At 42.1% G+C, this 25,450-nt stretch overlaps 1 protein-coding gene across 7 annotated transcripts; it reads left to right on the top strand.

The window, feature by feature from the left end:
- Nucleotides 1-89: 89 nt before the first annotated feature.
- cenpe (centromere protein E) lies at nucleotides 90-24,636 on the top strand. 7 transcript variants are annotated; one of them, XM_046350601.1, is made up of 60 exons: nucleotides 90-244; nucleotides 531-640; nucleotides 736-825; nucleotides 1,376-1,494; nucleotides 1,576-1,695; nucleotides 2,493-2,574; nucleotides 2,684-2,751; nucleotides 2,833-2,907; nucleotides 2,986-3,037; nucleotides 3,157-3,244; nucleotides 3,339-3,468; nucleotides 3,578-3,697; nucleotides 3,800-3,952; nucleotides 4,050-4,191; nucleotides 4,778-4,853; nucleotides 4,945-5,251; nucleotides 5,353-5,409; nucleotides 5,523-5,654; nucleotides 5,884-5,958; nucleotides 6,085-6,153; nucleotides 6,253-6,384; nucleotides 6,513-6,690; nucleotides 6,805-6,959; nucleotides 7,349-7,642; nucleotides 7,741-7,887; nucleotides 7,968-8,081; nucleotides 8,162-8,245; nucleotides 8,363-8,479; nucleotides 8,638-8,859; nucleotides 8,961-9,062; nucleotides 9,152-9,373; nucleotides 9,478-9,540; nucleotides 10,092-10,190; nucleotides 10,343-10,504; nucleotides 10,601-10,822; nucleotides 10,907-11,002; nucleotides 11,097-11,180; nucleotides 11,265-11,381; nucleotides 11,472-11,693; nucleotides 13,592-13,675; nucleotides 13,764-13,985; nucleotides 14,066-14,161; nucleotides 14,250-14,333; nucleotides 14,420-14,536; nucleotides 14,627-14,848; nucleotides 15,033-15,116; nucleotides 15,204-15,299; nucleotides 15,547-15,627; nucleotides 15,737-15,874; nucleotides 21,453-21,647; nucleotides 21,739-21,954; nucleotides 22,066-22,278; nucleotides 22,390-22,593; nucleotides 22,689-22,865; nucleotides 22,969-23,081; nucleotides 23,234-23,331; nucleotides 23,422-23,557; nucleotides 23,650-23,987; nucleotides 24,087-24,140; nucleotides 24,403-24,636. In XM_046350601.1, exons 1-60 carry the CDS (start codon nucleotides 189-191, stop codon nucleotides 24,480-24,482), a joined length of 8,001 nt encoding a protein of 2,666 aa, XP_046206557.1. In that variant the 5' UTR covers nucleotides 90-188; the 3' UTR covers nucleotides 24,483-24,636. The 7 variants fall into 7 exon arrangements, with proteins under 7 accessions (XP_046206557.1, XP_046206556.1, XP_046206555.1 ...); XM_046350600.1 differs by having other exon boundaries at nucleotides 5,487-5,654; nucleotides 15,039-15,116; XM_046350599.1 differs by having other exon boundaries at nucleotides 5,487-5,654.
- The last annotated feature ends 814 nt before the right edge of the window (nucleotides 24,637-25,450 follow it).

Raw genomic sequence — 25,450 nt, 5'->3', positions numbered from 1 at the left:
CGGAACCCACACCCCTGTAATATGCAGCCTTCCGAATTATGACGCCGTCCAATGAAAACAAAGGATAAGACAGTGCGCACATTTTCAAACTCAACTTTTGAATCTAGCCAGAAAGCTAACGTTATTCATCGAGTGAAAGGTATTTAGTTAGCCTCCGGGGAAAGGGACGTATTTTTTAAATATATACAATGGCAGAGGAATCTGCTGTCAAAGTCTGTGTACGGGTTCGACCTCTGATAGAAAGGTGAGGCTATTTTCTGAACTTTTTAAATATAGCTAGCTGGCTTACTAGCTAACGTTAGTAAAGAATAAGCTAGCAATTGTGAGTAACGTTAGGTATCGTAACATTCGCTAGCCGGTTAGCTCTGGCAGATGGCTATTTCATCTAACGTTAGCTAGTAAGCTAACAAAGCCAAAGTTGGAAAATGCTGTGGTTTATGTCGGCTACATTGTATAAAAACTGATACATTTGAGAACTTAGCTTGCTAGCTTTGTCTGCGGATATCTAACGTTCGTTACATTCGTCGTAGGGAGGAATCTGCTGCAGAAAGCGCTGAGCCAGTCAAGTTTTATTGGAAAACGGATAAGAAGACAATTCATCAGGTCGACGATGGAAATCTTACCAAGAACTTCAGCTTTGGTGAGTTTTCAAAAAAGCGAGGATGAATGCTGTCTGTCATACTGTGTCTGAACGTGTAGGCAATCACTTATGCTTCTGATTTGTTTCCCTGACAGACCGTGTATTTAATGCCGAAGAAACAACTCTGCAGCTTTACCAGGAACTTGCAAAGCCTCTTGTTGTCTCCGCTGTTGAAGGTTATAATGGTAAAGGAAGGATACATTATCTTCTCAGATTACAGTATTTTGACCTTAATTCTATTTATTTTTCCAGGTAAGTTGTCTGAGAACACATTCTCGTTTACAGCAACGACCTGGGGAATAGTTACAGGGGAGAGGAGGAGGATGAATGAGCCAATTGTAAGCTGATGGTATATGAGGGACAGCTTGGGATATTAGCCAGGACACCGGGGTTAACACCCCTACTCTTACAATAAGTGCCATGGGCTCTTTAGTGATCAGTGTCAGGACACCTGTTTAACACAGGGCAGTGTCCCCAATCACTGCCCTGGGGCATTAGGATATATTTATTTTGACCTGAGGAAAGAGTACCTCTACTGGCCCTCCAACACCACGTCCAGCAGCGTCTAGTCTCCCATCTAGGAACCGACCCTGCTTAGCTTCAAAAGCAAGCCAGCAGTGGTATGCTGCTGGCTATATGAACACTATTTAGTAACACTATAGTTGTATTTGAAATCTCTATTGGGTTAACTTGTTTGTTGACATATATATTAAGTGGCATACATTATTTTCTCAGGAACAATATTTGCTTATGGACAAACTTCATCTGGAAAGACTTTCACTATGATGGGGAGTTCTCTTACTCCAGGAGTTATACCCCTTGCCATGGAGGATGTCTTCCAGACGATAAAAAATGTGAGTAGTAGTAGATTGTTTATTTTATATAATATGCACGTGTTTAGTGTTATAAGTGGTTTGCTTTCGTTTTTACTTTAGTGTCCAAAAAAGGAGTTCCTCCTGAGGGTGTCATACTTGGAGATCTACAATGAAACAGTGACAGATTTGCTCTGTGACAATTGGAAAAGGAAACCTTTAGAGATCCGAGAGGGAAACAATGTAAGTTTGATGGATATATTGTAAGACAATATAACTTTTAGACGATAATAAAGATATGACTGGGGTGTATTCATTACACTGATTCTTGTGAAAGATGTTTCTCAAAGTGAACAAAACAGGGATGGACCTACATATCCCATTCATAGACGCTAACTACCTTTTAGCGCCTATTGACGTCAGTATCTTCTGGACGAGGGAGTTTTGATAAGAGTCCCAACGCTCTTTCTGAATGTCAAAATGCATCACTTGCGGTACAGTTTTGAAAACATGAGGAACATATCTTTCATATCAGCAAAAAAAGTTAAATTGCTACACATCATTTTTTTATGGTTAGTATTCCCACATGGCCATATCTCCATGTTACAGCACTTGTTTACAGAAGGCATAGGCGGTCACCTGTGCTAATTGGCAATCTAGCGTGCCCCGAACACCTGTGTAAGTGTAACAGAGGAGGAAGTATACTTCGTCAACTGGAGGCACACAGCATATGGATCTGTGCAAAACTGATTCAGTAGGTGCATATTTTTTATTTGAAAGACTGTTTCTTGCTGATATGAAAGATAAGGGGAATATCAGCATACGTTTCAAAACCGTTTCTAGCGACAATTATTGACGTTTCCAAACATTAACTACAATTATGAAGCTGTGTTTTAATCTCCAGATGAGGGTTTTCGAGACCTAGAACCAGAAATTCTTGTTTTAGTTGCAAAACAGAACGTTTTGCAACTTTTGAACTAGTGTTTACAACCCTGGTATTTTGAATTGTGGAATAAATGGTGAAATGCCTGTCTTTGCAGAAAAATGTCTATGTTGCTGACCTAACTGAGGAACTGGTGACATCTCCCGAGCAAGCCCTTGCGTGGATTAGAAAAGGAGAAAGTAAAATACTCTTCCTTATTTCATCATGCTAGACTAAGTATAGTCCATGTATGTATTGCTTGAAGAACATACTGACACTATTCTATTTGATGTTAAATGTATCCGCTAGAGAATCGCCATTATGGAAAGACAAAAATGAACCAGCGAAGCAGTCGTTCGCACACAATTTTCCGCATGGTGAGACATTTTGTTATACATCACAATAGACAATGCATTTCTGGTATCTGTGCTGGAGATGATGCTGATGCTTTTTCTTAGATCTTGGAGAGTCGTGACAGTGGTGACTCTGCATCTGGTGAAAATTCAGACTGCGCCATTATTGTGTCCCATTTGGTAAGCTGCCACAGTCAAGTGTGTTTTGTGAACTCCGATATTTTGTATTTTTTCTTACCAGCCTTCATTTTCATGTAGAATTTGGTTGACCTGGCTGGGACTGAGCGAGCAAGTCAAACAGGTGCTGAAGGTAAGTGGTTTGATACCTGTGCTAATGTAACAACAGTGTGAAATATCGGAGTCTGAACAGACTTCATTTGGTGGTCAATTTCAGTTGCTTTTGGTATTTTTTGACATCTGATATTGTAGGTACACGTTTCAAAGAAGGATGTAATATAAATCGCAGCCTGTTCACCCTCGGTCAGGTGATCAAGAAACTGTCTGATGAAACCCAGAAGTAGGTGTTAGTAATTTATAAAAAAAACATTTTTTTAGCTTAACTTGTGCCATGTGTTTAATGTTCACTAATGTCATTTTATCCATACATTCAGGGGTTTCACTAACTACAGGGACAGTAAACTCACCCGCATTCTCCAAAATTCCTTGGGTGGAAATGCAAAAACTGTCATCATCTGCACCATCACCCCAGTTACTCTGGAAGAAACACTTAGCACACTCCAAGTGGGTGACTTTTTTTTGTCAGACTTCCATCATAAATCCTTATTTTTAAATGTTTTAATATAAGACAAATGTTACATTACCTAATCAACTGCCCATCTCTACAATCTAGTTTGCTAGTGCAGCAAAGAACATGAAGAATGACCCGCATGTCACAGAGGTTTCTGATGACGGAGCCCTTCTGAGAAGATACAGAAATGAAATTGTAGAACTCAAGCGCAGACTTCTTGAGGCAAGTCTACCTGTACCGGCTATTGGGGTTCTTTAGAAATGTTTCCGGCTCTCCAAGTATTTGTAAATTTAACTTTTTTTTATTTTTGTACACTGCCTTAAGGTCTCATCAGTCACTCAAACAACTGCGACAGAGAAGGAGACTCTGTCCCAGATTTTGCAAGAGAAGGATCAGCTCCAAAGAGAACAAGCGGACCGGTATAAGAATTTAGCCAAACTTCTAGTTACTTCGGAAAACTTCGTTACCATCAAAAAGGTAGACTTTTAGTGCCTTGCAGATAAGTATATGATCCTTTATTCCTTTATTTTAGTACCTATTTTATTTTTATGTTTAATCATGTCTGTTTGTAAAGATGCCGAAACGCAGGGTTACGTGGGGTGGAAAACTGCCATCACCAGCCTTCCACCATGCTGGAGAGTCGGATCTGAGCTTTGCTGAGCCTTTTCTCAAAAAGAGAAAAGCTGATATGTCTGTCTTGACAGAGCAGAATGAAGGTAAGTACGCATAGGAAAAATATACTTAATACCAATCTCAGTCGCCAGTTGAATAGTGTTTCCTCCAACACATTGGTGTGGCTGGCGGGTGTTAAGGAGCGCGGGTGACGTTTCGGAGGACGCATGACTCCACCTTTGCCTCTCCCGAGCCTGTTGGGGACTTGCAGTGCTCAGACAAGATAAAAATTGGGGAGAAATGGGAGGTAAAATACACAAAATAAATTGTATATTGTGGTGCTCCTGCACCTTTTTATTATTTGTTTTTCACCTTTATTTAACTAGGCAAGTCAGTTAAGAACACATTCTTATTTTCAATGACTGCCTAGGAACAGTGAGTTAACTTCCTGTTCAGGGGCAGAACGACAGATTTGTACGTTCAACCTTTCGGTTACTAGTCCAACGCTCTAACCACTAGGCTACCCTGCCGCACCATATGAGGACACAGATTGTACTTTTGGAAGAAATGTCCTCTGGTCTGTTGCAGTAAAAAGTAGTACCGGAAACTATTTCAGTGTAAGTCGGGCACTGGCCGTACTGGTACATGAATCCCGATCAATTGCTTGTTTTTTTGTTTGTGTATTCTCAGATGGCGAGGAGTTCGATTCTACCTTTGACATGGAGATGAACCAGAGCAATCTGACCATGCGTGGTTTTGCAGAAAGGTGAACATGGACTATTGCCATTTTATCTTTACACATTCCTTACGGCTTATTGTCCTTCATACTCATGTTCCTACATTCTCTTCTTTTCTAGTGAATTTTTATCTCCAAACCAACTGAACAAATTGTCTGAGAAGGTGTCCTGTCTGGAGCTCCAGCTGGAAAATGAGACTCAGCAGAAGCAGGAGGCCATGGAGGAAGTGGAGACATTTCAGAGGCGGGTTGTGGAACTGGAGAAGCAGCTAGAAGAAAAGTCACTAATGCCTGCTGATGCACAGTTGGACAATGAGACTCAGCAGAACCAGGAAGCCTTGGAGAAGGTGGCTACTTTCGAGATGAGGGTTGCTGAACTGGAGAAGCAGCTAGAAAATTCTCAAATGCCTGCTGATGCACAGGACCAGGTTGGTGATCACCAATTCCTTCTCACTGTTTTATTGTACAGAATGTTGAATCCTTTAATCTAAATGAAAAACATGTATAACTATATATATTTTTTTTACAGATGAAAAAGGGATTTGAAGAGACCATTCAACTCTGTGAGACGTTGGTGTCTGAGAAGGTATATAGCTATTTTTATATATATATATTTATTTATTTTCCTGAATACTCTCACCTCACTATGCTGTCTGTTGACAGGAAATGGTTGCTACTGAGCGTGATTGTCTCAAGCAGGAGCTCAACATCCTAATGGAACAGACTGAAAAGTTGAAAAAAGAAAAGGCTGTACTTCTTCAGGAGATGGAGGAGAAGAAAGAGCTGGATGAATTCCAATCTTTGGAAGAAGAGAGCAAAAGAGAATATGAGGTTATAGACTGCTGCGTAGATTGCCTAGATATGCCAAAAGTTCTATAACCAACTTATTTCAATGTAGTAATTAAAATTGGAATCTACTATGTATGGTATAAGCCAATTGCAAGTCCATAAATATCGTATCTTAGGGACTTATTAGAAGTCATTAAGATTACTAGCACTTCTGAAATGCTCCCTTGCTGGTTTGTAGCTTTGCACTCATTGGCTTTTATTAACCCTACAGAAAGAACTACTGAATGACATTTCCTCCTTAAAGAAGGCCATGGAGGCCTCTGGACGCAAATCTCAAGAGCTTGAGGTAAAACTATGAAATGTTTAGGCAGAAGCAAAAAGCTGCATCTAACGAGATGTCTTGTGGGTCTGTTTTGTCAATGAGTGCTTGGTTGCATGGCGGTTTGATTTGCCAAATCTGATCCATCCCTAGGCTAATCTGGTGTCAATGTCCGAGGAGCTGAAAAAGAAAGGCGACTGGGCAGAGGAACTACAAAGATCGGTACATTCATTTTTGTTAATTGATTTGTTCTTGACGTGTTCACAATGGTTGTTGCAGCACCACCCTGGTGTAACATAGCCATCATACTTTTCTCTTAAGAGTGACGTTGACTTGGTCCAACAAGTGAAGCAGCTGCGACGCTCTCTGGATGATGCTGAGGGGTTGAGCCGGGACACTAAGAAGGAGTGGGCCCACCTGCGCAGTGAAAATATATCACTCAAAGAGAGGGCTGTAAGTTTCCCCTACTTCTGTGCCAATATGACAGTCTGCAGCCTGTATTTAAATGTAAACTGCACTCCATAGATGGACCATTATCATGTTGTATTACCCCTAACGTTATGCTCTGGCCTTGCTTTCAGGTCACACTAACTGCTGGCTATGAGAGGATGGAAGCTCAGGTGAATGTCCTTCGACATCAGTTGGAGGCAGAAAAATTGAGCTTCAAAAAGATGCAGGTTGACCTTCAGAGGGAGTTACAGGGAGCCTTTGAGGAGAACACCAAGCTTACTACCCTTCTGGATGGGAAAGTTCCCAAAAGTTGGTACTCTTGTTTGTCTTTTGTATAGTATTTCCTCTTCTCCAGCCTTTCATTTATTTGCCATGTAGTTAATGAATGACCTATCTAACATGGTGTGTCCTCTTTTTGCTTAGATCTTATAGACCGCATTGAACTTGAGAAAACAGTTGCTGACCTGAAGAAAGAGCTGGAGAAGTCTCATGAAGATGAGCGAACCCTACAAGCTAAGATCGAGGATTTGAGTGCACTGCAGGATCTTCCAGATAAAGTCAACAGTTTTATGAAGCAGGTAAACCTGTTTGACACGATGTAGAACAGTTTCCCAAATGTTTATAATTTGGCCGCTCAAGTATTGTAATTTTACATATATATATGTATATGTGTATGTATATAAAAATGTTGTACATAGAATATGGTAAAAACCCCAGCAAATCATGTTCAACTGATTTTAATTTTGGAATTCTGTTCCAATGTATTCCCACACATAGTAGAGAGATGTATGTAATCGATGTTTTAAATGATTGTTTTGGGCTTCTTGCGGTCAATTTGTAGTCTACAAATTATGTTCTCGCCCCCTGACCATCCGCCCAAGAGAAATTGTTTTATGATCCCTGACGTAGAACAGAGACTTTTTTTTTTTAAAGAAGTGCTATCTTTTAATGTCTTCTGGCTGTTCAGGTATGTGATCTCACGGAGGACCTCTGTGCAGTCCAAAAAGAGAGAGACATGCTGGTATCTGCTAAGGCCTGCAGTGAGGAGGAAGCTCATCAATTCAGAGAACATGTCCAGAGCTCCCAGGAGCAGCTAGTCAAACTTCAAGGTGATCTGAGCAAAGCAGAGTTGAGGGAAAACGACCTAACCCAGCAGTGCACCGACATCACTGAGCAACTGGAGACTCTCCGTAAGGACTTGGCGTGCTCCTCTCTGGAGAACAGTCAGCTTCTGACTACTGTGGAAGAGTCCAGCCTGAGAGTAAATTGTTCTTTGGTCCTTGTTAAATCACATGATCTTGAATGTGTTTGTTGAATCTTCTATAAGGCTGTCCTTCAACAATGAATTTTTTTATTTAGCTGAAGGAGAATGAACAGTATCGTGCATCAATTGAAGATCAATTGTGTGGAATGCAACAAGTCATGAAAGAGTTGGAGGAGAAGCTTGCTGACAGTGAATCATCCAAGGAAAAATATGACAATTTATCCCAGGAACACCAAGATCAGGTGCAGTGCCTCTCAAAACAACACATTTCAGCTGTCTCCTTACAGTAGGTATTTACAATTTAGGTTCATTTGTACTTCAGATAAGGCAGCTGAGTGAGGAGGTGATACAGGTCCAGGCAGAACTAAAACGGCAACAGCATCTGAACTCAGAACAGCAGTCATGTGCCCAACAAGATGATCAACATCAGCTACAAGTCAGTGTCTTTATACAAGTTATGGCCTGGGATCATTTTTAAATGGAAGATTTAAATTGTTATCTTTCTCATTTGTACAGATACAGGAACTACGAGCTGCATTGGAGACCATGACAGAGGAAAGGAGCCAGTTGAACAGTGACTTGCAGCAAAATATGGAAATGGTGAGGCCATGTCTGTGTTTTTGTTCATCCAACCACTGCACTTTGATGGTGTAGCTAACTAAACAAAAACATGGAAGTGCCAGTTATATTAATGTGATATTACTCTCTCCTCTATAGACTGCAGAGACTCAGGGACTTCTCCATTCCATCCAAGAGGAGCTCAGACAACAGAAACAAGTGAACTATGACCTTGAGAGCCAAAGTTTACAGAAGGAGTCTCTTCTAGAACAGCAGGTTAATAGCCTTTTTCCTTTTTGACATGTAGCCTCTTCAGATCACATGCATATTGATGAAACATTTCAGTTAGTTTATTTGACTTTCATTTTAGTAGTATGTTTCTTCAGTTGTTTTGTAATAAAACAATTAGATCTTACCTTTTTTTCTCCTCAAAGATGAGGCAGCTGAGTGATGCACTTGAGTCTGTGCAAGCTGAGAGAGAGCGTCTCCTGTTTGAGAAGACAGACAGCTCTCAGAATCATGCAGAGGAGTTGGAGAAGCTGCGCTCTACTGTGACCTCATTGACTGAAGAGGGAGACCAGTTCCAGGAGATACTGGAGGGACTCCGGGAGGAGAGGAACCAGCTCAAGAGAGACCTGGAGGAGAATGTGGACATGGTGGGTGATTGATCGATGTAAATACACTATTTAGAAAATGCACACACTAATTGCAATTGGAAGCTTTTTGTATTAAAAGTTTACTTTTTATATTTTTGCAGATTGAAAATCAGGAGGAACTACGGGTGCCACTTGAAAAGATATACCATCAAGAGGAAAATATGAAACCTACGGAGACTGCAAATCTAGAGCTGCAAAGTCAGGTAAAAATGTGCTTTTACTTGCACAACAGAATTCATTGTCACATCAATCAAAGTGTAGATTCTAATATGAATGCTAACCTACTCTTCAGATGAAGCAGCTGAATGAGGAGCTTGAGTCTGTGCGAACTGAGAGAGAGAGGCTCTTGTTTGAGAAGACCAATAGCCTTCCGAATCATGCAGAGGAGTTGGAGAAGCTGCTCTCTACTGTGACTTCACTGACTGGAGAGAGAGACCAGCTCCAGGAGATACTGGAGGGAATCCGAGAGGAGAGGAACCAGCTCAAGAGAGACCTGGAGGACAATGTAGAGATGGTGAGTCTGAGTTACTTTTATATCTATTGAAATCCATATTTTCTGCTTTTATCCTATTTTGTGTATCCATGTGATTTGACAGAATACATGTGTTTGTTCGACAGCAACATCTGAACTCGGCACACCAGCCCCATAGAGAACATCAGGAGACTGACCTACGTTTGCAGGTAAGTCATTGTTTATACACTGAGTGCACAAAACATTAAGAACACCTCTTATGACATTGACTAACCAGGTGAAAGCTATGACCCCTTATTGATGTCACTTGTTAAGTCCACTTCAATCTGTAGATAAAGGGGAGGAGACTGGTTAAAGAAGGATTTTTAAGCCTTGAGACAAAGATTGTGTATGTGTGCCATTGAGGGTGAATGGCATGACAAATTATTTAAGAACTACAACGCTGCAGGTTTTTTTTCAAGCACAGTTTTCCGTGTCAAGAATGGTCCACCACCTAAAGGACATCCTGGCAACTTGACACATCTGTGGGAAGCATTGGAGTCAACATGGGCCAGCATCCCTATGGAATGCTTTTGATACTTTGTAGAGTCCATGCCCCAACGAATTGAGGCTGTTCTGAGGGCCCAAAGCGCAGTGGGTTATTAACTCAATATTAGGAAGATGTTCTTAATGTTTTGTACACTGTATATTCAGGTGATGCCAAACACCATGGTTCAACTGTATTTGTTTATTAATTATTGCTTTACATTGTTGCCGATAGATGCAACTAGAGGCAGTGAAGGAGTTAGAGGAGCGACTGGAAGCTGTTAAAGAGGAGCGGAGCCAGCTGAAGACTGACCTTCAGGACAATGTAGACATGGTGAGGAAATATTATACACTGCGTTATTTATAAGAGACGTGATGTTGAAATGTGCTTGTTGTACAAAGATTTTAATCAGTAATCTGCTCTTACTTTACTTTTTTTGAAACGTGTGCATGTAAATGCAATTCATTTTTTAACCATTGTTTTAGATGATTGAGAATCAAGAGGAACTAAGGGAGGCTCAAGAGAAGATCAAATCGCTACAGGGGAAAATCCAACTACTTCAGACTCAGAATGCAGATGTTGAGACAAGGTTGAACAACATAAATGTTCCAGAGAATACGTCCTGTCTAGGAGAGCTTCAAAACCAGGTGAGGTTCTTAGTCAGTTGTCGCCACGATGTACTACCTAAATGCAACCAATGTGTAGGTTGAATATATTTTTTATCTCCAAAACCAATCACAAAGATAAGGCAGCTGAATGAGGAGCTAAAGTCTGTGCGAGCTGAGAGAGAGCGTCTCCTGTCTGAGACGACAGACGGCTCTCAGAATCATGCAAGGGAGTTGGAGAAGCTGCTCTCTACTGTGACCTCACTGACTGAAGAGAGAGACCAGCTCCAGGAGATACTGGAGGGAGTCAGAGAGGAGAGGAACCAGCTCAAGAGAGACCTGGAGGACAAAGTGGAGATGGTGAGTCGTAAGGCCATTTTTGGGGTGTAGATTGGCGCATCAAGCCGTGAGTGGGGATGTAAAACGAATATGCGTTCCCCCTAGATCATACAAGTACATACAGAACCTAAACATCAGCAACATCTGAACTCCGAGCAACAGACTGAGAGGGAACATCAAGTAGCTCAACTTCAGCAGCAAGTTAGTCTGTCTATGATTTTATATGATGATGTTAGAATATTGTTGAAACACTGGATAAGTTTCATTTGTATTTAAATGTTTAACTTTTGTACAGCTACAGCAGCTAGGAGAGGAACTGGAAACCATGACACAGGAGCGGTGTCAGTTGAAGGGTGACCTGCAGGAAAATCTGGAGATGGTGAGGCCATAGCCAAACGTTTTCCAGTTAACCAATCCTGACTTTGAAGTGTGCTCCAAGTCTAACACGTTAGCTTTATTCTAGGCTGCAGAGACTCAGGGACTTCTCCATTCCATCCAAGAGGAGCTCAGACAACAGAAACAAGTGAACTCTGACCTTGAGATCCAAAGTTTACAGAAGGAGTCTCTTCTAGAACAGCAGGTTAATACCCTTTTTCCTTTTTGACATGTAGCCTCTTCAGATCACCTGCATATTGATGAAACATTTCACCTGTTTTACCCCCTGATAAAGGCTAAGCAGCTGAATGAGGAGCTTGAGTCTGTGCGAGCTGAGAGAGAGCGTCTCCTGTCTGAGAAGACGGACAGCTCTCAGAATCATGCAGAGGAGTTGGAGAAGCTGCTCTCTACTGTGACCTCACTGACTGGAGAGAGAGTCCAGCTCCAGGAGATACTGGAGGGAGTCAGAGAGGAGAGGAACCAGCTCAAGAGAGACCTGGAGGAGAATGTGAAGATGGTGAATGATGGATTACACAGAATGTTTAGACCAGTGGTTCTTAACCTTGTTGGAGGTACTGAACCCCACCAGTTTCATATGCGCATTCACCGAACCCTTAATTGGAAAAATAAATTATGATTTTTTCTAATTCAAAACATAGGTATATATATTTACTGGTGCACAAAATGAACCGTGCGTCAACATCACTGTGTTCAAAGAACAAAATCATCAAAACATGATTTTCACACAAAAACAAAAACATAATAATGAATATTTACTGCAAATCAGTGTGACTTCTGCTGTTGCCTTTCAGAGACCAGTTCAGAAATGCGCGGCTTCACCTTGGCAAGTGCCACTCTCATGTCATTATTGCAACAAAGTCTGTTCCTTTTCTTCGTTTTATGTCCAGCATCCTCAAAGGATTGCTCGCAAAGATATGTTGTAACAAACGGTATGAAAATCTTGATGGCTTTCTTAGCAATAACAGGGTTACGTTACTTTTGTTGACACCAAAATGTTGAAAGCATTGTTGTTCTGAAGAGTTGCTGTTGAACCTGGCTCTGCTGAATTTCAATGATTTCATTGAGGTATTCATCATTGACATCTGTTGTCTCAACACTAAACGTGAACTGCTGTCTCACCCATGATGGATATGACTCTATTGTAGGAAAGTATCCGTCGAGAGACTTTGGAAGCTCATCTAAGTGTGTGACAATTGCTTGCTTCAGTTCATGCAGGTACAGAAATGTCTCTGATTCCAGATACACCTTCGATCTTACTTACACAGTCGTCCAGCAGGGGAAAGTTTGCGAAGTTATCGTTCTCTGTTCGTCAATTCCATAACGGTAGCTTTTTTGAAAAGCCTTCAGGTTTTCCTCCTGACTGAAGATGATGTTGACTCCACCGCCCAGCATCTTTTGATTGAGATGATTGAGAGCTTCAAGATATCAGCCATGTACGCTAAAATGAGAATTAACTCATTTTTGTAGCAATCTGCATGACAATGTTGGTGCTTTTGCAAAAACAGGGCTAATTCCACACGCACGGCAAAAACACGATTCAGCACCTGTCCCCGGGACTCCACCGAACGTTAGAATGGTACAGAAGTACCTCGAATTCAGAGCCCATTTCTTTACACAGCTCACTGAAGATGCGGTGCCTCAGAGCACTAGTTGGCACATAGTTCACACATTCCACTACAATATTTTGGTTCTATGAGTGTTTCACCAATGGTGTGTGGTTTGCCCTGGTTTGCGATCAGGTAAGCAACTAGGAGAGGAACTGGATGCTGTGAGGATCAGTTTGTTGATGGGTACAACGCCGATGACAGGCAGAGTAGCTTTTACATCCAATCTGACTCTCTTCACCTTGAATTCAGCGACGCTGTGTTCTTGTATTTTCCATCTCCATGCAGCTTAAGGAAGTGTTCTTAGTTTTGCCGGTGCTAGACTAGAATTACTCAACTTGGCATTGCAAATCATGCAGTTAGGACGCTGACTTTCATCACGTTCCGTTTACATGTGAATCCATATTGTACATATTAATCCGACCACTTTCATTTTTTGCTCGATCATAGTAAGTATGAAAGGATACAAATATTAAGAAAGAAATCACAAGACATACCATCACGACAGTCACAAGTAGACTACTGGGCACACCAAATTCCCTGCAGCACAGATAGGCCAAGCGTTGTAGCGTGATCACCTGCAGCCAATGATGGCCAAGCAGGGCGTGTCATCACAAATCATATGAGTCAGATGTGTGTCTTGAACCGCCGAACCCCTGAGACTGACTCACCGAACCCCTGGGGTTCGATCGATCCCAGGTTAAGAACCACTGGTTTAGACAATGCTCACACTAATTGCAATCCGAAGCTTTTTATATGACAAGTTTACGTTTTATATATTTTTTTTCAGATTGAAAAGCAGGAGGAACTACGGGAGGCACTTGAAAATATGAAACCTACGGAGACTGCAAATCTAGAGGAGCTGCAAAGTCAGGTAAAATGTGCTTTTACTTGCACAACAGAATTCATTGTCACATCAATCGAAGTGTAGATTCTAATATGAATGCTAACCTACTCTTCAGATGAAGCAGCTCAATGAGGAGCTTGAGTCTGTGCGAGCAGAGAGAGAGCATCTCCTGTCTGAGAAGACAGACAGCTCTCAGAATCATGCAGAGGAGTTGGAGAAGCTGCTCTCTACTGTGACCTCACTGACTGGAGAGAGAGACCAGCTCCAGGAGATACTGGAGGGAGTCAGAGAGGAGAGGAACCAGCTCAAGAGAGACCTGGAGGACAAAGTGGAGATGGTAAGTCTTGACTTAAAATCAACAATTGTGATTGTAGAATTTATTACTTATTTGACCCATGACTGTTCTCTTCAAACCAGTCCATCAAAGTCCAGGAGGAATTGAAACAGCAGCAACATCTGAACTCAGAGCAACAGACTGAGAGGGAACATCAAGAAGCTCAACTTAAGCAACAAGTTAGTCTCTGTCTATGATTTTATATGGTGATGTTAGAATATTGTTGAAGCACTGGATAAGTTTAATTTGTGCTTAACTTTTGTACAGCTACAGCAGCTAGGAGAGGAACTGGAAACCATGACACAGGAGCGGTGTCAGTTGAAGGGTGACCTGCAGGAAAATCTGGAGATGGTGAGGCCATAGCCAAACGTTTTCCAGTTAACCAATCCTCTGACTTTGAAGTGTGCTCTAAGTCTAACATGTTAGCTTTATTCTAGACTGCAGAGACTCAGGGACTTCTCCATTCCATCCAAGAGGAGCTCAGACAACAGAGACAAGTGAACACTGACCTAGCGAGCCAAAGTTTACAGAAGGAGTCTCTTCTAGAACAGCAGGTTAATAGCCTTTTTCCTTTTTGACATGTAGCCTCTTCAGATCACATGCATATTGATGAAACATTTCACCTGTTTCCTCCCCTGATAAAGGCCAAGCAGCTGAATGAGGAGCTTGAGTCTGTGCGAGCTGAGAGAGAGCGTCTCCTGTCTGAGAAGACGGACAGCTCTCAGAATCATGCAGAGGAGTTGGAGAAGCTGCGCTCTACTGTGACCTCACTGACTGAAGAGAGAGACCAGCTCCAGGAGATACTGGAGGGAATCCGAGAGGAGAGGAACCAGCTCAAGGGAGACCTGGAGGACAAAGTGGAGCTGGTGCGTAACTTAAATTCTCAAATTATTCTCAAGAAATAAACATGATTTATTTGACCCATGAATGTAATTTCTTTGAACCAGTCCTTCAAAGGAACAAAACAGCCCAAGTCAGTAAAAGCCTCTACTCATCCAGGTGATGGTATCTCATAGTTGCTTGTTTACTGTTTTGTCACATTTTGTTCAGATGCAGCAGCTAGAGGAAGAAGGCACACACATGAGAGATGAGAGGGCCCAGATTCAGGGAGACCTGCAGGAAAATATGGAGATGGTGAGTCAGAATTATTTATAGGCCTGTATTAGTTTTAAAATGTGTATTTTTATAGAAATCATTTTTAAAAGTGTAATCTCGCCCCAGGTCATACAAGTCCAGAGGACATTAGAACAGCAGCAACATCTGAACTCACAACAGCAGGCTGAGCGCGAACAACACGAGGACGAACTTAAACAACAAGTGAGTCGTAGTTAAACTAAATAAACTCAGCAAAAACCGAAACGACCCTGTCTTTCAAAGATGGCTCCTTCCATCTTTCATGAACTATCTGAAGAACAACCTTGAGTACAGTATAGACATGGTGAGTCTGTATGACTGTTCTGATCTCGGAGAAGTAGAGTGAGCCAGCAACCAAGCTTGAATGAGGGTTTGGTACATGTGGTTTTGGCTAAAATGGTTTTAAATGTTTACTTTGCATTTCCCTCAGATGAAGCAGCTGGAGGAGGAATGTAAAGGTTTCAAAGAAGGACAGTTTCACTTCAAAGTTGAAGCAGACACCGCACGCAAGGTTTGTTTTTCATTGTATTGCATAACAAGTAATTCCTTCTGCTCTGTCTGAAATTGCTGTGGCATTTTTCAAATTAATCCTCCCCCCCCCCCCCCCCCACACATTCCAGATGCTTAGTGACGCGAACGCAACCATCTCCATATTGACAGAGCAGATCAATAACCTGGAGCAGAGCACCAGCTGTTGTACCACCAGGGCAGGAGAGGGACTGTGTTCCAGACTGGAAGGTTCAATGCAGAAGTTCCAGGTGGGCTAGAACTTGATTTTATAGTGAACAAAAAATATGAACGCAATAATTTCAAAGATTTCACTGAGTTGCAATTCACATAAGGGAATCAGTCAGTTTAAATAACAGTTTAAATAAATTAAACTCTAATCTATGGATTTCACATAACTGGGAATACAGATATGCATCTGTTGGTCACAAAAACCTTTAAAAATAAAATAAAAAGTAGGGGCGTGGATCAGAACCAGTCAGTGTCTGGTGTGACCACTATTTACCTCAAGCAGCGTGACACATCTCCTTCACAAAGAGTTGATAAGGCTTTTGATTGTGGCCTGTGGAATGTTGTCCCACTCCTCTTCAATGGCTGTGTGAAGTTGCTGGATATTGACTGGAACACACTGTTGTACACTTCGATCTAGGACATCCCAAACATGCTCAATGGATGATATGTCTGAGTATGCAGGCCATTAAAAAAAACTGGGACATTTTCAGGTTCCAGGAATTGTGTACAGATCCTTGTGACATGGGGCCGTGCGTTATCATGCTGAAACATGAGGTGATGACGGCGGATGAATGGCACGACAATGGGCCTCAGGATCTTTAATGTTATCTCTGTGCATTCAACATGCCATTGACATAATGCAATTGTGTTTTATCTGTAGCTTATGCTTGCCCATACCATCAACCCACCACCATGGGGCACTCTGTCTGTTCACAACTTTGACATCAGCGAACTGCTTTCCCACACGACGCCATACACATGGTCTGCGGTTGTGAGGCCGGCTGGACATATTGGCAATTTCTCAGAAAAGACTGAGGCAGCTTATGGTAGAGAAATGAACATTCAAATTATCTGGCAACTACTCTGGTGGACATTACTGTGGTCAGCATGCCAATTGCACGCTCCCTCATCAAATCAAAATGTATTTATATAGCCCTTCGTACATCAGCTGATATCTCAAAGTGCTGTACAGAAACCCAGCCTAAAACCCCAAACAGCAAGCAATGCAGGTGTAGAAGCACGGTGGCTAGGAAAAACTCCCAAGAAAGGCCAAAACCTAGGAAGAAACCTAGAGAGGAACAGGCTATGTGGGGTGGCCAGTCGTCTTCTGGCTGTGCTGGGTGGAGATTATAACAGAACATGGCCAAGATGTTCATAAATGACCAGCATGGTCGAATAATAATAATAATAATAATAAGGTAGAACAGTTGAAACTGGAGCAGCAGCACGGCCAGGTGGACAGGGGACCGCAAGGAGTCATCATGTCAGGTAGTCCTGGGGCATGGTCCTAGGGCTCAGGTCCTCCGAGAGAATTAGAGAACGCACACTTAGATTCACACAGGACACCGAATAGGACAGGAGAAGTACTCCAGATATAACAAACTGACCCTAGCCCCCCGACACATAAACTACTGCAGCATAAATACTGGAGGCTGAGACAGGAGGGGTCAGGAGACACTGTGGCCCCATCTGAGGACACCCCCAGACAGGAAGGATATAACCCCACCCACTTTGCCAAAGCACAGCCCCCACACCACTAGAGGGACATCTTCAACCACCAACTTACCATCCTGAGACAAGGCTGAGTATAGCCCACAAAGATCTCCGCCATGGCACAACCCAAGGGGGGGGGCGCCAACCCAGACAGGATGACCACATCAGTGAATCCACCCACTCAGGTGACGCACCCCTTCCAGGGACGGCATGAGAGAGCCCCAGTAAGCCAGTGACTCAAGCCCCTGTAATAGGGTTCGAGGCAGAGAATCCCAGTGGAAAGAGGGGAACCGGCCAGGCAGAGAAAGCAAGGGTGGTTCGTTGCTCCAGAGCCTTTCAGTTCACCTTCCCACTCCTGGGCCAGACTACACTCAATCATATGACCCACTGAAGAGATGAGTCTTCAGTAAAGACTTAAAGGTTGAGACCGAGTTTGCGTCTCTGACATGGGTAGGCAGACCGTTCCATAAAAATGGAGCTCTATAGGAGAAATCTCTGCCTCCAGCTGTTTGCTTAGAAATTCTAGGGACAATTAGGAGGCCTGCGTCTTGTGACCGTAGCATACGTGTAGGTATGTACGGCAGGACCAAATCAGAGATAGGTAGGAGCAAGCCCATGTAATGCTTTGTAGGTTAGCAGTAAAACCTTGAAATCAGCCCTTGCTTTGACAGGAAGCCAGTGTAGAGGCTAGCACTGGAGTAATATGATCAAATTGTTTGGTTCTAGTCAGGATTCTAGCAGCCGTATTTAGCACCAACTGAAGTTTATTTAGTGCTTTATCCGGGTAGCCGGAAAGTAGAGCATTGCAGTAGTCTAACCTAGAAGTGACAAAAGCATGGATTCATTTTTCTGCATCATTTTTGGACAAAGTTTCTGATTTTTGCAATGTTACGTAGATGGAAAAAAGCTGTCCTCGAAATGGTCTTGATATGTTCTTCAAAAGAGAGATCAGAGTAACGCCGAGGTCCTTCAGTTTTATTTGAGACTACTGTACAACCATTAAGATTGTCAGATTCAACAGAAGATCTCTTTGTTTCTTGGGACCTAGAACAAGCATCTCTGTTTTGTCCGAGTTTAAAAGTAGAAAGTTTGCAGCCATCCACTTCCTTATGTCTGAAACACATGCTTCTAGCAAGGGCAAATTTGGGGCTTCACCATGTGTCCTTGAAATGTACAGCTGTGTGGCATCCGCATAGCAGTGAAAGTTAACATTATGTTTTCAAATAACATCCCCAAGAGGTAAAATGTATAGTGAAAACAATAGTGGTCCTAAAACGGAACCTTGAGGAACACCGAAATTTACAATTGATTTGTCAGAGGACAAACCATTCACAGAGACAAACTGATATCTTTCCGACAGATAAGATCTAAACCAGGCCAGAACTTGTCCGTGTAGACCAATTTGGGTTTCCAATCTCCAAAAGAATGTGGTGATCGATGGTATCAAAAGCAGCACTAAGGTCTAGGAGCATGAGGACAGATGCAGAGCCTCGGTCCGATGCCATTAAAATGTAATTTACCACCTTCACAAGTGCCGTCTCGGTGCTATGATGGGGTCTAATACCAGACTGAAACATTTCGTATACATTGTTTGTCTTCAGGAAGGCAGTAAATTGCTGCGCAACAGCCTTTTCTAAAATTTGAGGAATGGAAGATTCGATATAGGCCAATAGATTTTTATATTTTCTGGGTCAATGTTTGGCTTTTTCAAGAGAGGCTTTATTACTGCCACTTTTAGTGAGATAGGTACACATCCGGTGGATAGAGAGCCGTTTCTTATGTTCAACATAGGAGGGCCAAGCACTGGAAGCAGCTCTTTCAGTAGTTTAGTTGGAATAGGGTCCAGTATGCAGCTTGAAGGTTTAGAGGCCATGATTATTTTCATCAGTGTCAAGAGATATAGTACTAAAACACTTGAGCGTCTCTTGATCCTAGGTCCTGGGAGAGTTGTGCAGACTCAGGACAACTGAGCTTTGAAGGAATACGCAGATTTAAAGAGGAGTCCGTAATTTGCTTTCTAATGATCATGATCTTTTCCTCAAAGAAGTTCATGAATTTATCACTGCTAAAGTGAATGTCATCCTCTCTTGGGGAATGCTGCTTTTTAGTTAGCTTTGCGACCGTATCAAAAAGGAATTTCAGATTGTTCTTATTTTCCTCAATTCAGTTAGAAAAATAGGATGATCGAGCAGCAGTAGGGGCTCTTCGGTACTGCACGGTACTGTCTTTCCAAGCTAGTCGGAAGACTTCCAGTTTGGTGTGGTGCCATTTCCGTTCCAATTTTCTGGAAGCTTGCTTCAGAGCTCGGGTATTTTCTGTGTACCAGGGAGCTAGTTTCTTACGAGAATTTTTTTTTAGTTTAGGGGTGCAACTGCATCTAGGGTATTGCGCAAGGTTAAATTGAGTTCCTCAGTTAGGTGGTTAACTGATTTTTGTCCTCTGGCGTCCTTGGGTAGACAGGGAATCTGGAAGGACATCAAGGAATCTTTGTGTTGTCTGTGAATTTATAGCACGGCTTTTGATGTTCCTTTGTTGAGGTCTGAGCAGATTATTTGTTGCAATTGCAAACGTAATAAAATAGTGGTCTGAGTCCAGGATTATGAGGAAAAACATCCACAACATTTATTCCATGGGACAAAACTAGGTCCAGCGTATGACTGTGACAGTGAGTGGGTCCAGAGACATGTTGGACAAAACATAGCTAGCTATAAAAAAGTGATTGAGTAGGCTGCATAGATTTCATGACTAGAAGCTCAAAAGACATTTTTTTTTTTTTGTAAATGTTAGCAACACCTCCGCCTTTGCGGGATGCACGGGGGATATGGTCACTAGTGTAGCCAGGAGGTGAGGCCTCATTTAACACAGTAAATTCATCAGGCTTAAGCCATGTTTCAGTCAGGCCAATCACATCAAGATTATGATCAGTGATTAGTTCATTGACTATAATTACCTTTGAAGTAAGGGATCTAACATTAAGTAGCCCTATTTTGAGATGAGGTATCATGATCTCTTTCAATAATGACAGGAATGGATGTGGTCTTTATCATAGTGAGATTACTAAGGCGAACACCGCTATGTTTAGTTTTGCCCAACCTAGGTCGAGGCACAGACACAGTCTCAATGGTGATAGCTGAGCTGACTACACTGACTGTGCTAGTGGCAGACTCCACTATACTGGCAGGCTGGCTATTTCATTGTGGAGCTAGAGGAGTTAGAGCCCTGTCTGTTGGTAGATCAGATGAGAGCACCCCTCCAGCTAGGATGGAGTCCGTCACTCCTCAGCAGGTCAGGCTGGGCCCTGTTTGTGGATGAGTCCCAGAAAGAGGGCCAATTATCGGCCAATTATCTACAAATTCTATCTTTTGGCAGGGGCAGAAAACAGTTTTCAACCAGCGATTGAGTTGTGAGACTCTGCTGTAGAGCTCATCACTACCCCTAACTGGGGGGGGGGCAGAGACAATTACTTGATGCCGACACATCTTTCTAGCTGATTTACACGCAGGAGCTATGTTGCGCTTGGTGATCTCTGACTGTTTCATCCTAACATCGTTGGTGCCGACGTGGATAACTATCTCTCTCTCTACACTCGCCAGTTTTAGCTTTAGCCAGCACCATCTTCAGATTAGCCTTAACGTCGGTAGCCCTGCCCCCTGGTAAACAGTGTATGATCGCTGGATGATTCGTTTTAAGTCTAATACTGCGGGTAATGGAGTCGCCAATGACTAGTTTTCAATTTGTCAGAGCTAATGGTTGGAAGCTTCATCTGTGGCTTCATCTGTGGCGTTGTGTGACAACTGCACATTTTAGTGGCCTTTTGTTGTCCCCAGCACTAGGTGCACCTGTGTATTGATCATGCTGTTTCATTAGCTTCTTGATATGCCACACCTATCAGATGGTTGGATTATCTTGGCAAAGGAGAAATGCTCATTAGCAGTGACATAAACAAATTTGTGCATGAAATATTACATTTTTTGTGCATCTGGAACATGGAACCAACCAACCCTTTGAGATTTTTATATTTTTGTTCAGTGTATATTTCAAATTCTTTACAAGTTCTTAATTTGATGGCAGCATAATAAAATCAGTTATTCTATCCCATTGCAGGTGTCACTGGTGAGGCTCCAGCTTGTTATCAATGGTGCTTCTAAGCCTGGACATGGGCCCTTGGTTGATGTCACACAAGTTGAAGAAGTCATGATACTGAAACTGTTGCCCCTTCTTCCAAAGCCCACACAAAAGATCTATAGCAATATCAATAGATCTACTGTCCAGATCACTAACACAGTGTGGGATACAAAGGTACGAATAATCACATCTTTGTCATAGTTGCTATTTAAAGTGTAACTGCAATAGTTAACCATTTTTGCTAAATTGAGTGAAATCATTTTAGGTGTTGCTGAAGCTGTGTGCCAAGGATTACAAAACCCACATTGAAGCCCTGGTTCAGAATGACTTGGCTGTATTTGAGGAGAGGAGACTCCAGGACCTGCTCCTCTGTAGAGCCCAGGCACCCAGTCACTCAGTCAAGGTGGTTGAGAATGACCTCCTTGACGTCTGGGACGAGAGACTGTCAGAGCTGTTGGACAGGAGAGAAGGTTACCTCCAGGTGGGTGGGCCTCACATTACTGCATAGTTGGGTTTTGTCTGTAAAATGAAACAGAAAATATATCTTTATACTGTATGTTGTGAAACTAATCATCTTGTATCATGTTCTAAGAAAATGAACAGTGTTTTGAAGAAGCTTGAGGAGAGCCTGGCCGCTCACCCAGCAGCAGTGTCAGAGGAGCTGAGGGCGCGAGAGAGGAGCAACGAGGAGCTGAATGCTCTATGCATGGTCCACTCACCAGACTCAGCAGCAGTGGAGAATTTCCTGGAGCGAGAGCTGGCCCGGCGCTCTGCTTTGGCACAGGCCAACACACTGGCTCTCCGGGTAGTTAACCCCATCAATAATCTCCAGTCTTAGTTACCACATACAGAATGACAATTGTATCTTTGAGGTTGATCATGGTTTGTCTGAATGGTTTTTCCTCTTGCCTTGCAGGGATTGCGAGATGAGCGCTGTGGTTTGCTCAAAGAGCTAGGCGTGGTCCGAGCACAGGCTGACAGTCAGCTGAAAGAAGAGAGGAGTAAGACCTCTACTCTATTGCAGATACTGGAGCGTGCCTCCGTCAAGACTGAAGCTGACCTGCTGAGGGACAACCAGCAACTTACCCTGAAACATCAGCAGTTGGATGGAGAAATCAAGGTACCATTTTAACTAGTTTTCAATCTCATGGATGATTTCCATTTTTCTAAGTGAACCTATGATTAGTTTACAACGGGTATGTTTTGTGTTTGCAGGAAATGCAGATGAGAGTTGATCAGCTGGAAGAGGACCAGATCAAAGCTGCTAATAGTGTCTCAAACCACAAACAAGCCACCCAGCTACTACAAACTGAGCTTCAGGATGCTTGTGCACAAGTCAAGGACAGGGAGGGCTCTATTCAAGTCCTAAAAGAGAAACTCAGAGAGACTGAAGTAAGGTTTGGTGCAAGGTGGAATTTCAACCCTGAGCTTTTATTTGTATTTTATGTGGGATGTGTTCAATACTGTATAAAGATGTTTTAATTTTGGGGTATAGGTTCTGGCTAAGAGAAGAGCATCACCTAGTGCTCTTCAGCATGAAGAGCTGAAGGCTAAAGTTTTGAAAATGGAGTTGGAGATGACTGCATCATCCTCTAAACACCAAGAAGAGTAGGGTCTAATTTATTTAATCATGCCCTCCTATGTCATAGAAATGTGTATTCTTTCTTTGTCTGATTTGTACCACTGCTGAATTTGAGTATCTCTCCCAGAGTCATTGGAAAAATTGCATGTTTGGGACGTTCTGCATTTGTTCCCCTCAGGTTACTGAGGATGACGACGGTCCTGAACCACAAGGAGGACGCTCTGAGGACTCTGAAGGAGACTCTGAGAAGATCACAACAGGAGGGAGAACAGTCATGTAAATCTATTCATAGAATTTGAGATGACGCCAAAACAGCAAGTTAATATTTAGATGAGCCCTAATTTGAGATGTTTAATTCTATTGCAGTCAATGAGGGACAGGATCTGCATGCCAGACTGATAACCGCCAGAGGACGCACGGTCCAAAGCAACATTCTCCTTGAAAAGAACAAACTTGAGGAGGAACTGAAAAGGCTACAGAGCAAAATTTCAGAATTGGAGAGGTGAAGATGGATCTGTAAGTTTACTGTAATGCTTTGATGTTTCTTGTGAGCTCATATCACTGACCTCTGCTGTTTTGTCTCTGTTTTAACAGCCTTGTGTTCACTCAGCAAGGAGAGATCACAAAGTGGAAGGCTCGAGCAATTAAGCTGAAGGAGAAGAAGAGGGACGTAGTAGACAAGCCTCTGTCTCCATGTACTCCTACAAAACACCGCCTTCCCATGAATTCTGAGCAGTTCCTCAACTCTCCCAAGAGGTTCCTCAACTCTCCCAAGAAGTTAATTGACTCTCCCAAGAAGTTCCTCAACTCTCCCAAGAAGTTCCTCGACTCTCCTAAGAGCAAGTTCTTCGATGTCTGTTCAGGCTCTGAATCCATGTCGATCAACTGTCCCAAGCAGTTTTTTGATAACTCCAACCTTGGAACCATTCAAGGTAACTACGGTTAAATTTACTTGACTTTACCTTGTAATTTCAGTTTGTATCCAGTCACCCAACAGCAGTTCGCCTTAATGAAATTACATGTTTTACCAGAGGTTGCAGGTATTCCCATATCAGAAATTAAGTCTGCTGGAAGTGCAGAAGAGGGTAATTGGTGTAATCTGTGTGTTTGGGATAAGTGTTATTGCTAATTGGAGCACAAACAACTCATCTGGCTGTTAATGTCACTTGTCACATACTGGTGTAATGGAGTGCGGTATAAGGTTTGGTAACAAAATTGTGATAACACTTCATCACTGTTACTAACGTTAACGCTATCTTTGGTATTTTAACCTATACCAGGTTTGCTTTGGTTCTGCATGGTTTTTTATTTAGTATTGTTTTAGCTGATTTGGTCTTATCTTTTCAGATTCAAGCGCAAGTGTGGATAAAAAGGACGAATTTTGGCCTCTGTCACCAAAGCAATCTGATGTATGCAAACAGCAGTAAATGTTTTACCTAATTGTACTAATCATTGTCTATTTTTCAACGTTGGAAATATTTTCAATGTTTTCAATTGTATTTGTCAGTCAATTTTAGCTTTTATCCATTTGATTACATGTTTTATTGTTTAAAATAAAGAGCTGTTTCTTGAATAAGACTCCACTCAACCAGCTTTCTTTTTTGTAATATGACTTGCAATTTCAAATGTTCTGACATAACAGCAGATGGCATGCTCGCACTATTTTGATTAAGATTGTCCATGTTTTGACAATGGAGGATTTGAAACGTTCTCTATGGAAGGTGGTCTTGATGTTCAGTTTCTCCCATTTTTTTATTATTTTCAGACTATTTTGAACTAAAGATTGTCCATTCATTACTCATCATTGGAAGCGCTTTCTAAATCACTAGGGCAATTACTGGAGTAGTTCAGGATTTTCCCACTTTATGTTAGATGGTTCTTCACCCTGAAAGTAGTCTATATGGCCAGGGGAAACTAATCCATGGTTCGGTTTTCTTTAAACAGCCACGACAACTTCTGCTGACTTTAGCCACCACAAGATAACAATCAACGGAAGTGATAGTTTTTCAATTTTATTTACATGCACTTAGGTTACAGCTAAATGAATATTGAGTTGATTTTAGGTGATTTGCTTAGTGTCTAAAAGTCTGCACCTCCTAACTTAAAAAAAAATGTTCTGATAAATCTTTAAAGGGATTACATTTTTTTCCCCTACAGATCTACATAACCTACCTACATTTTCAAAGTGAATGAAAGTTAGTGTTCCTAATTAACAAAATAAACACTGAAATATCATAATTGGAATGGAATTTATTCTTGGTGAACGCACCTTCTGCAGCCATTTCAGCTGTGAGTCATCTGCATTAAGATTCTACCAACTTTGTACAACTCTTAGGGCAACAGCCATTGTTTTTGTAAATTTCTCAGGCTTCAATATGGTTGGAGATTGTTGGAC

Source organism: Oncorhynchus gorbuscha, linkage group LG05 (assembly GCF_021184085.1).
Source record: "Oncorhynchus gorbuscha isolate QuinsamMale2020 ecotype Even-year linkage group LG05, OgorEven_v1.0, whole genome shotgun sequence".
Taxonomy (NCBI): domain Eukaryota; kingdom Metazoa; phylum Chordata; class Actinopteri; order Salmoniformes; family Salmonidae; genus Oncorhynchus; species Oncorhynchus gorbuscha.
This window is presented reverse-complemented; position numbering and strand designations above follow the sequence as displayed.